Genomic DNA, 14576 nt, shown 5'->3' with positions numbered 1-14576 from the left:
CATACTGTTTAGGCCCAAGTCAAGTGAAATCGGCCCAATAGAAAGAGAACACTGCAAAAAATTTCAGATAAGAGAAAAAACAGACAAAGGGGCCCTCATACCACACAAAAATTGCGTAAAATACTTAGGGGTAAACATAGATTACAAATTAAACTACAAGCAGCACACCGAAATTCAACTTACCAAGGCCAATAAAGCATTTTGGAAAATGAAAAAACTATTCCACTCCAAACATCTCGACAGCAAAGTAAAAATTCTATGCTATCAAGCACTAATCAGACCGATCATAACCTACGGCTGCCCAATCTGGTACAACATATCAGCCTCCCAAATGGAAAAAATTCGCATATTCGAAAGAAAATGCATCAGAGCTTGTCTGAGCACTTACAGATCCGAACACAGCGGATTCAAAAAATACGTAAAAAACAAAATAATATACGACCTAGCCAACGTTCACCGCATAGACTGTCACATCCTAAAGCTAATACGAAACCACTTCGCGCAAGCGGCAAAGATAAAAGAAAATAGTTTAATCTTCAGCTGCTTATTTCCAAATGACACATATTACAAAAACACTCTGACAACAGGCTACATCCCGCCAGAAGCTTTCCCATACCTTTTTATTTATTTGTTGAAATTACAATCAATTCTCGCGTTGAGAATTTTCAGTAATTTTTCTGGCGTGGCGCAGTGACATGGCTGATTATTTACAATAAGTTAATACTTATTATAGATAGGTATAATTTATAAGTATTATAAGTTAGTGCAAATGCTTAATTTGGATAATTAAAAGAATCTAACGTTTAGGTCTAGCGGGTAGTGTCTCTTCAGCCTGCGAATCTGGTCCGTCGTATCGAGTAGTCCAGTGATTAGGGGGTTTCGGTGTTTGTTGATTCTTTTGTTATATCTGTCGCTATATTTTGCTATTTCCTCTTTGACGGTGGGTATCTTGAGGTCGCGGTGTATTGTTTCATTGGTTACATACCAAGGTGCGTCAATTAGGGATCTTAGCGTTTTCGATTGAAAGCGTTGGAGTATTTCAATGTTGGAGTTACTTGCTGTTCCCCATAGTTGGATTCCGTAAGTCCAGACAGGTTTTATTACGGTCTTGTAGAGGGTAATTTTATTCTCTATGTTTAGTTTGGAGCGTCGGCCCGTGAGCCAATAGAGTTTTTTTAGTTTGTCCTTTAGTTGCTTCGTTTTATCTGAGATGTGTGTCTTCCACGTTAGTCTCCTGTCCAGGGTCATGCCCAGGTATCGGACTGTGTCCCTGCTAGGAATTGTTGCATTGTTGATGGTGACCTGGGGGCAGGTTTGTTTTCGGAGCGTGAAGGTTACATGTGAGGATTTCTTTTCGTTGACTTTGAAGCCCCATTTGTGAAACCACTTTTCCATGGAGTCGAGACTTCGCTGGAGAGTGGATGAGGCTATTACCGGGTCTGCGTGGGTAGCTAATAGCGCTGTGTCGTCTGCAAATGTCGCTATTGTTATATCGTTTGATATAGGTAGGTCGGCAGTGTAGATGGAGTACAGTAGGGGTCCGAGGACACTACCTTGGGGTATGCCGGCTTCTATTGGGAATGTTGCGGAAGTGGCGTCTAGGCATTTAACCATGAATTGTCTATTGGTTAGGTAAGATTTTAGGATGGAGTAGTAGGGGTGAGGTAGGATCTTTTTAATCTTGTATAGTAGCCCTTCATGCCATACTTTGTCGAATGCCTGTTGGATGTCTAGGAAAACCGCTGAGCAATATTTTTTCTTTTCGAGTGTTTGGCTGATCGTATGAGTTAAGCGGTGGATTTGCTCTACTGTAGAATGATGTTTTCGGAAGCCGAATTGGTGATCTGTTCAAGTGTTTTCAAGTTCTCTAGGATTGGAAGGAGTCGGTTCGTGAGCATCTTCTCGAATAGTTTGGACAGGGTAGGTAAAAGACTGATTGGGCGATAGGAGCAGGTTTCGTGTATCGGTTTACCGGGTTTAGGGATGAGGGTAATCAATGAGATTTTCCAGGCCTTAGGATAGTGTTCCAGGCGAAGCATAGCATTAAAAATCGATGTGATGAGTGCTATCCCTTTTGTGGGAAGTTCCTTGATTGCTTTATTGCTTATTAGGTCGTGTCCTGCTGCTTTCTTGGGGTTTAGGCGACTGATTGTTTCTATAGTCTCTGCAGAGGAGAAGGGTTCGATAGGAGGGGACATTTGGAAGGGGGTGTGCAGGTATTCGGTAACGTCCGCGGCGGCTTTGGGGGAATGGGGTTTGAATACTTTTGACAAGTGTTTAGCGAACAGGTCGGCTTTTTCTGTAGGGCTTCGCGCCCATCCACCTTGCGGGCGGCGGATCGGTGGGATTATTTGTGGGGGGCGTGTGAGTTTCCTGGAGTCCTTCCATAGTGAGTAGTTGGCGTCGGCTGTGGGGGATAAGCTGGCGAGGTATTTATGGAAGCAGTCGTTTTTATAGATTTTTAAGGTTCTGGATAGCTTCCTAGTTGCGTTGTTAAGTTTGCGTTTGTCCTCCGGTGTTCTATGGGTCTGCCATACTCTTCTTAGTCTACGTTTTTCTGCTATTTTTTTTAGTATGTATTGGGGATATTCTTGTTTGCTGTTAGATGGCTTTGTCGGTATGGAGAGGCGGATTGCGTTTATTATGCTCGTGTTTAAGTATTCCGTGGCTGCTTCGATATCTTCCTTTGTTTTTAGTGGGGTGAAGGCTGAGGTTGAGTGTGTAAAGACTTCTCTGAAGAGCTGCCAGTTGGTGTGTTGGTTGTGAATGGAGCCATTAGGTGTATTCTCGATGATTGTTGAGCTGACTGTTGCTATCACGGGAGAATGATCAGAGGAGAGATCAGCCGAGGAGTTGATCTGGACGTGTCTTGATGGGATATTTTTAGTTATGAAGAAGTCGAGAAGGTCGGGTATTTTGTTGGTGTCAGTGGGCCAGTATGTGGGTTCGTATGTGGTGAGGTAGTTGAGGTTGTTGTTTATTATGCTGTTTAAGAGGTTTTTGCCTCTTGCTGTAACCAGTCTGCTGCCCCATTGAATGTGCTTGGCGTTATAGTCTCCTCCAACTATGAATCTATTGCCCAGGGTGTCCAGGAAGTTATCAAAGTCTTCTTTGGCGATGGAGTGTCTGGGACGGCAGTATACTGCTGAGGTGGTGATTGAGCCATGACTTTCTCGATGCTTCTAACGAGTGCGTATAAAATTTCAGACGAGGCCGGCATTCGTGCGATTGCCTTGGAGAGTGACACCTCGAGCATTTTCGTCAATCGTATTTTGCGCCTAAGATTATTTTTACGCTTAGTAAAGAGTTATCTCGTTGGCCGTGGATTCGTTTGAACCCAACAAACACATTGTTAATAGTGTACATTAAATTCATTATTCGTAAATCATATTATTCATTAATCTTACTATTCGTTAAGCTTATTATTCATTAGACTTATTATCTGTTAAACTTAATTATTCGTATAATTTATTATTTATTAACTTCATTGTTCATCAAATTTATTATTTATTAGACTTAATTATTTGTTAAGCTTTGTGATAGTCTTGTATATACGCGTACATATTGTCACGTCCCGCGCTCCGCACGCGCCGTAACGAGAACAAGAAAACTATCCCATGCAAAACGCGCGAATAAAGATTTGAATGCACAAACGAACACACGGCGCTACGAAACTAAAGGAAGGATTAACAAGGCGAGGGCAACTAATAAATCCAATCAGTATAAAAAGAAATAATAAATGAAACCAGCCAACGGATTGAACGAGTTACGAACCAAACAAATAAACCGGGAAATAAGAATAACTACAAAAGGGGAAATAATTGAAACACCAGATATACATGTATATATAAATATATTTTAATCAATCAACTTGGAGAGTTACATATAAATATAAACATATATGCTAGACATGTAATGAACTAGTAAATACTAGAGTTAATGCTTATAATACTATGCAACAAATACAATATTATCAATTTATGAAATATAAGTATATACGAAGTTAAGACTTAATAATCAAACGAATACATAAAACATACAATATTGTATTATTAAAGAAATAAAAGTTACATTGTCAGAAACATATATATATGTGTGCGCATTCTATTAAACAGATACATACTTGAAACTAGCCTACGTTCCGGTAAAGAATTATAAAATAAGAACTACGTTACGAAACATGCATGTCTGTATATATACATATATAAATTATATTAATGTATGCTCTTTCTACATTATTGATTCAAATCAACAATCTAACATACATACTTAAAACTAGCCTACGTTCCGGTAAAGAGTTATAAAATAAGAACTACGCTACGAAACATGCATGTCTCTATACAAACATATAGAAATCTATATTCTAAACTACTACTAATCTATGTACATTCTACAATCTAAGATACATATTTAAAACTAGCCTACATGCCGGTAAAACATTATAAAATAAGAATTTGATTATGAAACATGCATGTCTCTATATAAACATATAAATAATCTATTTTTCTAAACTAAAACTACTATTAATAATCTACAAAAGAAATAGAACACACAACGCAACACTTGGGACTAAGCGACAACCTGTCGATAGCCCAAACGCTCAAAATAATTAACACCGCAACGATTCGAGGAATTGCATACAGAAATTCTATCATCAAACACAATTATGTAAACACACATTAAACGCACAATAATCTAGAAACAAAGCCTTCAATACTATGTTGTCACAATACAAGATATATATGTATATATGAAATCAAATGATTGACACATAACCTCAAATACACAACACTATATCACTAAAGAATCTGAATGAAAATCACTTTGCCAGAAATATATACATATATACGTGTGCGTGTGCGTGTGCGTGTTCTATCTTATTAAAAGAAATTAATATAAAACAAATAATTAACATTTCATTTCGTATGAACACTATACGGGCAAGAGAAATAGGCATATAAATACGTATATACATATATATATATGTACGTGTGAGTGCATATGTTTTATATTATCGAATGCTCTATAAAATAAACTACTCGAAACAATAAATAACGCGATCAAAGAATTACAAAACATTAGCTATACTGAAGTAACACACAACATAAACATATATATATACGTATATTCACACGAGATATACTACTGTCACTTTAAAATAATGTTAATAAATAAATGTTCTGATTGCGGTAGAATAAGGAAAAACGAGCGACAGACGAAAATTTACTTCGATATCAAACAAAACTAAAGACCCGCCACTAAAACTTTACTGATGACATTTATGAGCAGCCATGTTGGATTTATACGCGTCATGGCGACAGGAATATTAGGGATTAATGGAAGTCAGGCGCGAGAAACAAATCATGAAAACACATTGTTAACACTTTTCTTTAATAAATTTTGTGCGCAACTACAAATGTATAAAAAAAATATATATATATATGTCGGATCCGGATTCGAATTGTGGGCGCGCGACGACTCTTCATGTGGACTGGCCATCGTTTCACAAAGCCGAGATTTTATTTACACGTATATACAGGTCTATCACTAAGCTTAACAAATAATAAGTACAACTAATAATAAGTCTAACAAACACTAAGCCTAATAAATAATACGATCTACGAATAATTAAATTAAATAATACTATTAGCAATGTTTGAGTTCAAACGAATCCACGGTCACCGGGATAACTCCTTACTAAGCGAAACTAACTTAGACGCAAATGCGATCCTCGAAAACGCTCGATGTATCACTCTCCAAGGCAATCGCAAGAATGCCAGCCTCGTGGAGATTTTTCTCCCTGTACGATTGCATTTTGTTTTCTATCCCCGTTTGGAAGCATCGAGAAGGTTCCAAACGCCGTTGCTAGGCACACTCGTTGGAAGCATCGAGAGAGTTCCAAACGCCGTTGCTAGGCAGTTTCTGCCTGGAGTTTTGGTTACTAAATACAATGTATGTCCCATTGCATCGGCACCTCCGAGGCAACATCACACGTGGCTCGGCCCGCTCTCGAGGCCGCATGCCGCCACAACCACACTTCTCGGAAAACACATACAACCACTCCAGACCTCCGTTAGATAAAACATCCATCCCGTGACCGTGGCTACGTTCAGCGACCGATTGTCACCTCGAACCCAATCTCGCTTATTACAAATCTTAAACAATTACAACTATAATAAAATCTAGGCTAAGGTACTAGAGGATGTTCCCAAAATTTCCAAGGAAGGGCTTCGGCTTTCCTTTCATCTCCGACATATATATATATATATATTAGATATATATATAATAAATAATATCATATTCAATATATATATATATATATATATTGAACACAAAACAAAATATATCAAAAAATTAATAATAATAAGGAACATCAAACAGCGAACCAACGAAATTGAAGCAGCTACACTAAATCAAAATCGAAGCAAGGAGCTCCGGGATAAAGTTCGCTGAACTCACGCATACACCAATAGCGCACAACAGGGGAAATTCCCTTTCTCCCAGAAGCATGGTGACGAAGATGCGCCTCCAAAACCTCTTCGGGAATTTCATTCGCAAAACGAACTTTCACGCAACGATCAGTATCAACGATTTCAACCAGAGGGGGTTCCCCTCACAGGACTGATAGAAAACTAAGTTGAAATATGGAACTTACATTTTGTCACGTACGATTCCGAGAAGCCCAAAACTGCAACATCCCGATTCCCACGGAAGCGTACCCCCAGCGGACCACCACCCCGTGGGGGATGGCATTATAAATAAGCATAGCAACATAGCGCAGCGTTCATTAGTTTGTTCATAAATCTTGCGATCGTTTGTTATTACGGCTCATCATTCTTTGCGCCCATTACTGCGTTTAGAATTTGTATAAGTATTTTTGCGTTTCGGGGTCTTTAGTTTTTCGGTAAAGAAAAAGGAGTCGCGATTAAATAAAAGAAAATTTTAAGTCCTCATTACGGTATTAATTCAGTTAGCGAGTTACTCAATTTGTATCGAAATAGCTTAATAAAGTAAAGGTTGGTAAAAACCCTATATTCGAGATTAAATAATAAACCCAACAAACCTCGTCGATCACCGAAACACCTGGAGTAATGGCACCCGATAGCACCTTTTCCTCAAGGTAAGAGAATTAATTTTAGAAACTTTCTTCTTCTCTGGTAATCTCGTTGTCCTCGAGAATTGAATTAAAAACCTCCTATCATCGATTTCATTCATTTTCGCGAACGGTTTTAAAGATAGAAACATTGCTTAAATTTTAAACAAAGGTGTTGTCCGTTGTGTCGGCTTGTGCGAACGGTATTTTCAGCTACTGAAACATCCTCTGATCTTCGCATTCCTCCTCCCATTGTTGGTAAAATATTACCCGTCTTTGGGCAAGGCTTGCGAAATCACACGAGTTCCACGCAGAGAGGATCGTTAGAATCATCCTCGTTAATTAAACTCAAAAGGCAAGAAGATCGTGGCGACAGACTTCATCGTGGTAAATGAATTGAGTTTCGGTCCTAACGACAAACTACTACGGCGGAATTAAAAGAGAAGAAGAAGTCGAACGTAAAAATAAATTTATATAAAACAACGAACAATCTCATATTCCTATCTAATCCAGCAACGCTAAAATATAAATATCCAGCTAATAAAATATATATATAATAACCTAAGCAATTCTACGTCAAAATAAAAATCCGTTCAACGAGGAAAAATATTCATTGTACCCAGCTTTAATCCTCTCCCGCGCTAGTATCCCTGCGCATAGCAAGTTAGCCGAAAAGTGAAATTCGTTTACCAGTTGCATTAAGCATCAGTTAACGCTACCCTTTAAACGCAAAAGAAAATAATAAAAATAAAATATTTTGAAATAGTCTTTAGACTATTTCTGGTGGCAGCAACTATCGTATTAATTAATTACCTAAATCGGAATTAAATACACAATAATATCATTTCAACTTATTTCCCTTCAGATTACATACAAACTCAAACTATAAAAAAAAAAAATTTTTCAGTAAAATTTAAACTTAAGATTTGATCGATTTAAACAAACAAATTAATACGTAACATTTAGAGTAGTAAATTTTTGGTGGCAGCGGTGGGATCCGCTTCACGGAGGATTAAAGTTGGTTTAAACGATTTGACACGCTCCATAGTAGATTAAAGTTGTCACACTTGTTAATAAAATATATATTTAAAAAACAATGGCGACTGTAGTGGAATCGTTTGACGAAGAAATGGTTTTGACATTGTCGGAAAAGCTTAAAGCATGGGATGCGAACTTTCGCGATATGAGTGCAAAACTCGCCGAATTACAAAGCGGATTATTCGAACTTAAAACGAAACAGGAACCTCAAACACCCAAATCGCCGCCGACAGCGCAACAGGAAACGATCCAGACAGGTGGACATACCCAGCCAATTAAGCTAAAAGACGCGATCGAATCGGTGCCAGTGTTTGACGGATATCGACCATCGGTATTCCATTTTTTAAGAGCTTGTGAGCGCGCGCGAAATATGATTCCCAGATATCAAGAACCTCAATTGGTAAAATTGTTAGTAAATAAGCTTCGTGGACACGCGTTCCTCGCCATCGAAGACACGGAATTAATGAGTTTAAATGATTTCGGAAACAAATTAAAGGATCTATTCGGCCCAAAGAAATCTCTTAATGAATATAAGGGAGAATTAGGAACGATATTTCAACGACCCGGGGAAGATATATTAGATTATATGGATCGCGTTAGAAATCTTAGATTAGCAATAATGGACGGAGAAAGAGGCGACTACGGCATCATATCCCCCGACGTACAACATACTATAGATTGGGAAACGAGAGAAGCTTTCGTTAAAGGACTTCCGAACGAGGTATATGTACGAGTAAAAATAGCAGGGTACCATACTTTAGAAGATGCGTATCGTCAAGCCGTTAAAGCAACACACGAATTGAGACAAATAACCGACAGAACGCGACCCCATCGACCGACACCCTCGAACTATTACAGACGCGATAACGCACGTCCCTCGAACACTAATAACAATATCAGAAACAACCGCCAAGATCGAAGATCAGTACCTCCATCGCAGAATTTTCCGAATACTAATAGACAAAATATCATGTGTAACTATTGTAAAAAACCCGGACATTTAGTGAAGGACTGTTACAAATTTAAAGCCCGAGTAGACGCCGGATTAATCGTACCCTACGCTTCGAGACCGTCGGGAAACCAAACACGTCCTTCGGCAGAATGGGGCGAGCCACGAGGGAACGATACGCCGAATCGCCCGAGAGTACAAGCGGCAATCAGGACGAGGGCAGCCACCCACGCGAGATCAACTCCACCACCCATAACGAGAGACGGAGCGAACGCAATGCCGACTATAAGATCGAACGAACAGCCACTAAATACTGTGGGGGAGTCATCCCACAACCAAACAAGGCCACAGACAGAGAATCCAGAATCTCAAGACAAAAGGGAAAGAGCGAAGCACAAGCAACCGGCGAAGGAAAATCATCAAGAGTTGAATTCAGATTCGGAAGGCGACCTCTCCGAATTATTTCAGTAAAATTTAACGATTCTCCAACGACCCCAACTGCACGAATAGTTTCCCCAAATCTAAAAACCAAGACGAGTTTATTGTTAGACTCTGGATCGGAAATCAATATTATCAAGAAACCTGCTTTACCCGATTCAGCCATCATCGACGAGAAAGAATCAATTGAAGTGCGAGGAATTACGGCAACGAGCCTGGTCTCCCTAGGGCAGACGGTAATACAGGTCGCGGGCCATCCGGTTATTTTTCACGTAGTCGATGATTCATTACTAATCGATCAAGACGGAATCTTAGGATCCGAATTTTTTGCAGGTTGTAAAGCTCGTTTAGATTATGAAGAAAAACATATCAAATGGGGAAATATTTATATTCCCTTCGACACTAAGGAGAAAATAATTATACCGAAGCGAAGTTCAATAACGTGTTCAATTAATATCGCTAATCCAGAGATAAAAGAGGGATTTATTCCAAGAATCGAGCCGAGCAAGGGAATCTATTTCGGAAATGCAGTTGTGAGGAATCATAAAGGAAAAGGCTATATAAGAGTAATAAATACTACTTCAAGAGATTACGAATTTACAACACCGACGATGGTAATTAAGGAATTTGAAAATCCCTCCCCGCTTCCTAGGACAGCGTGTAATACAGTTTTAAAATCGAAGGAAAGTAGATACGAAAAAATAAATGAGTTACTACGACTCGAACACTTGAACGAAGAAGAAAAGGAAAATGTAAAAAAAATTGATTCGTAACAATCAAGATAGATTTCATATTCCAAGAGATACATTGGAGGCAACTGAAGTTCTGCAACATAGAATAATTACCACAGATAATATACCAATTAATACCAAACAGTATCGATATCCGCCAATACATCGAGAAGAGATAAATCGACAGATTCAAGAATTGCTAGATACGGACGTAGTGGAACCATCAATATCTCCATATAACTCCCCGTTATGGATTGTGCCCAAAAAACCCGATTCGCAAGGAAATAAACGCTGGAGATTAGTTATCGATTATAGAAAATTGAACGATAAAACGATTGGCGATGCCTTCCCATTACCCAACATCACAGAAATATTGGATCAATTAGGAAGTGCAAAATATTTTTCCACGTTTGACTTAGCATCAGGCTTTCACCAGATCCGTATGTCGCAAGAGGACGCCCACAAAACGGCATTTTCGACACCATACGGACATTTTCAATTCAAAAGAATGCCCTTTGGATTAAAAAATGCCCCAGCAACATTTCAACGTTTAATGAACTCGGTATTATCGGGTCTGCAAGGAATAGAACTATTCGTCTATCTGGATGACATAGTGATTTATTCCAGATCTCTCCAGGAACACGAAATTAAATTTAATAAATTAATGGAAAGACCGAGGACAGCCAAATTACGATTACAACCCGATAAGTGTGAATTTTTACGGCATGAGGTGAATTATTTGGGACATATAATTAGTGAGGATGGCGTGAAACCCGATCCAAAAAAGGTCGAAGCCGTATCAAAATTTCCACGACCAAAGAAGGCGAAAAATATCAAACAATTTCTGGGACTAGCAGGATATTACAGAAGATTTATACCCGATTTCTCCAAGGTCGCGAAACCATTGACACAACTATTAAAGAAAGATACTCCCTTCAAATGGACGGAAAATCAAGAAGATGCATTCAATAATTTAAAAACAGCGTTAATGACGAAACCCATTCTACAATATCCAGACTTTTCTAAACCTTTTAACCTTACCACAGACGCATCAGGATATGCAATAAGCGGTGTACTGAGTCAAGGGCCAATCGGAAAGGATTTGCCGATTGCGTATGCCTCAAGACTATTAAATTCCGCCGAACAAAACTACTCTACTGTCACGGTGGTCGTGAGAACGCAACGAAAGGATGGTTATGCCTCACATACCTTGGTCAGCAAAATGATGGCTAAGCAGTAATAGAAACCCTATGTGACCGGCATCCAGCGATAGCCCCTCCACAGGAGCCGGGTCCTTGATATAAAAAAGTACCTCTCGAGTCGTTGTAAGAACATTCGTTTCTGTGCTGTTTGACCATTCTGTATTGTTACTCTGTCAGTGTTCAATAAATTTTCTAATAACAATCAAAATTTAAGTACGAATTTCTCACTTTGCGTGCGGAACGTGAAATTACCCCGAATCGACGTGACAAAATTGGCGATCCTGCCACGATCCACTCATCGCATCAAGAGGAAACTTCAACGGGAACTCTACGGATTCTACAGCGAAGGACCACGGTCACCTCCTTGATCAAAAGAAGGATCTGCAAAGAATCTCGGTAAACTGGCTTTCGTACATTATCGAAACCGTAAGCCTGAAATACGTTCTGAAGATAGTGACTCTTCTTCCGCCGAAAGTGTCATATTTCTCAGCATGAACCCAACTGACAAGAGTACCGCTAAACAAAACGAACTAATCGCTACCCTGATTGAACAATTTGAAAGCCTAACTCACGAGTTTAGAAGCTTTAGAAACAGCACCGATCAAAACATTAAAAACATAAAAGAATTTGCGGAAACTAGCGATAGAAATCGCTCTAAAGAAATACGCGACCTTGCAAAAACCGTGGAAATAAAATACGACACCGAGACTGACCAGTCGCAAATAAACGCCCATTTAGAAACCGCTGCTGATAACGTAACGGATGACGAAACTGACGGACCGAACACGTCACAAAGACCACGAGCCGCATCTAGCCGCGCCGCGATTAAACCAATAAACAACTACAACGAAGATCGAGGGCTCGAGGCAGATAAGGCCATACGAACTGTCGAGACACTACGAGGTCGAGATGACGTAGGCGTTGAAGATTTCATCTTATCGGTCCGCAAAGCAAGAGCTAGGTGCAAGGCAAGTGACAGAGAGCTATTAGATCTCATACTGATCGAAAAGATTACCGACAACGCGAAACGAAACATACGATATCTAAAAATCAACTCGTTCGAAGACTTATATTCATGCTTAAGACAACACGTATTAACACCAACAACTATTAGCAACTGTAGGGACAAATTAAAGAATTTAAAACAAGGGGCAACAGAAAGTGTACAATCTTTTAACTCCAGATTCCGACAACAGCTAAACGAATTAAATTATGCAGTCCAAAACGAAAACCGCACACCAACAGAACGACGCGTAGCTATAGATATTGAAGAACGCGAAGCACTTAAAACATATTTGCTCAACTTACGATACGAGATAGGACAGATGGTGGTATCTAGCGATCCAAAGAACCTGAACCTTGCCCAACAACTAGCAGCTGATAGAGAACAATGGTTACGAGAAGCAAATCGTGTCGCCAACCGCCCAAAGAATCAATCTCACAACACTACATTAGTATCCAAGCGAACTACTACCGATTCACAGCCACAAACTTTTGCTCAGCTACCTAGCCGACCATTAGACGACCGCATGAAACCGAAGTGTCCAAAGTGTTTACGAATTGGACACACAGCCGAAAAATGCTACTCTCGAAATTTTCCATTCGCCAGCCAAGGAAAGATTCCACCTCGAGTAAACCAAACAACGGAGAACCCAGAGGAAGCTTACCTCGAGTTAACTGCACCACCACCGGAAGATTACTATCAATCGTACTGCAACGAAGAGACGGAGGAAGAGCCAGATTCCTCATCGATACCGGAGCAGGAATCAACCTTATAAAAGAAAAAGCCTCACTAAACGTCCAAACTTCTAACCCAAAAACCTTCCTAATGGGAAGTGACAAACATACCACTAACAAAATTTGCAATTTAACCATGCTCAAGAAAAATCATCAATTCTACGTAGTCCCTAACAACTTTCCCCTAATCGAAGATGGAATAATCGAACTCCCATTCCTTACAAAGTATCAATACAGCGTCACTAACAATAAACTAACCTTAGACGAAATTATATTACCATTCCAGGAAACCGATAGCAAGATAAGACCAGGCGAAACTCTAATCTCAGCCCAATACATCGAAGGAAAGCCCACAACAGTATGTTTCATCAACACTGGTAAGCAAATCTGTCACATTACAAACGAAATAGAGAAACCCGATAAACTAAGCCAAATTAATAAATTCGCACAAATAATACGTACCAAACATATTGATCCAGAACTTCGAGAACCCCTTGAGAAAATCCTCATCAATTACTTAGACGTTTTTAATATGGAAACAGACTCATTACCATGTACCAACTTGACAGAACATACAATCACAGTCAAGACAGACAAACCTATAAACATCAAATCTTATAGACCGCCTGAATGTCATAAAAAGGAAATCGAGACTCAAATCAACGACATGTTAGACAAACAAATCATAGAACCATCGGACAGTCCATATAACGCACCAATTTGGGTAGTTCCAAAAAAATTAGATGCATCAGGCAAACAAAAATGGAGAATCGTTATAGATTTTAGAAAATTAAACGAGCAAACAGACCAAGACGCGTGTCCTTTACCAAATTCGGACGAAATACTCGAGCACTTAGGCAAAGCTAAATTTTTCTCGGCCCTAGACCTCTCGTCAGGATTTCACCAGATACCTATGGAGCAAAATTCCAAAAAATATACTGCATTCTCAACCCCACAAGGTCACTTCCACTATAATCGCATGCCCTTCGGCCTTAAAAACGCACCGGCGACGTTTCAACGTATGATGGATACCGCGCTACGGGGGTTAATAGGAAATAACTGTTTCGTATACCTGAATGACATTATAATATTCGGGAGCACCATCCAAGAACATAACCGAAATCTAGCCATTATACTAGACAGACTGCAAAATTTAGGATTAAAAATACAACCGGACAAATGCGAATTTTTGAAACCGGAATTAGAATACTTAGGACACGTAGTAACAAAGGAAGGAGTAAAACCTAATCCCAAAAAGATTCAAGCCGTGAAAGACTTTAAAACACCAAAGACCGCGATCCACATAAAATCATTCTTAGGACTCGTTGGATACTATAGAAAATTTATACGTAATTTTTCTAAAATCGCAAAACCATTGACAGATCTCA

At 39.3% G+C, this 14576-nt stretch overlaps 1 protein-coding gene across 1 annotated transcript; it reads left to right on the top strand.

The window, feature by feature from the left end:
- The first annotated feature begins 11858 nt into the window (after positions 1-11858).
- LOC117212476 lies at positions 11859-13284 on the top strand. The gene has a single exon (XM_033457357.1). The coding sequence runs from the start codon at positions 11943-11945 to the stop codon at positions 13227-13229; it is 1287 nt and encodes a 428-aa protein (XP_033313248.1). The 5' UTR covers positions 11859-11942; the 3' UTR covers positions 13230-13284.
- The last annotated feature ends 1292 nt before the right edge of the window (positions 13285-14576 follow it).

The sequence above is a fragment of the Bombus bifarius genome, unplaced genomic scaffold (genome assembly GCF_011952205.1).
Source record: "Bombus bifarius isolate JDL3187 unplaced genomic scaffold, Bbif_JDL3187 scf7180000008304_frag, whole genome shotgun sequence".
In the NCBI taxonomy this organism is placed as follows: Eukaryota; Metazoa; Arthropoda; class Insecta; order Hymenoptera; family Apidae; genus Bombus; species Bombus bifarius.
This window is presented reverse-complemented; position numbering and strand designations above follow the sequence as displayed.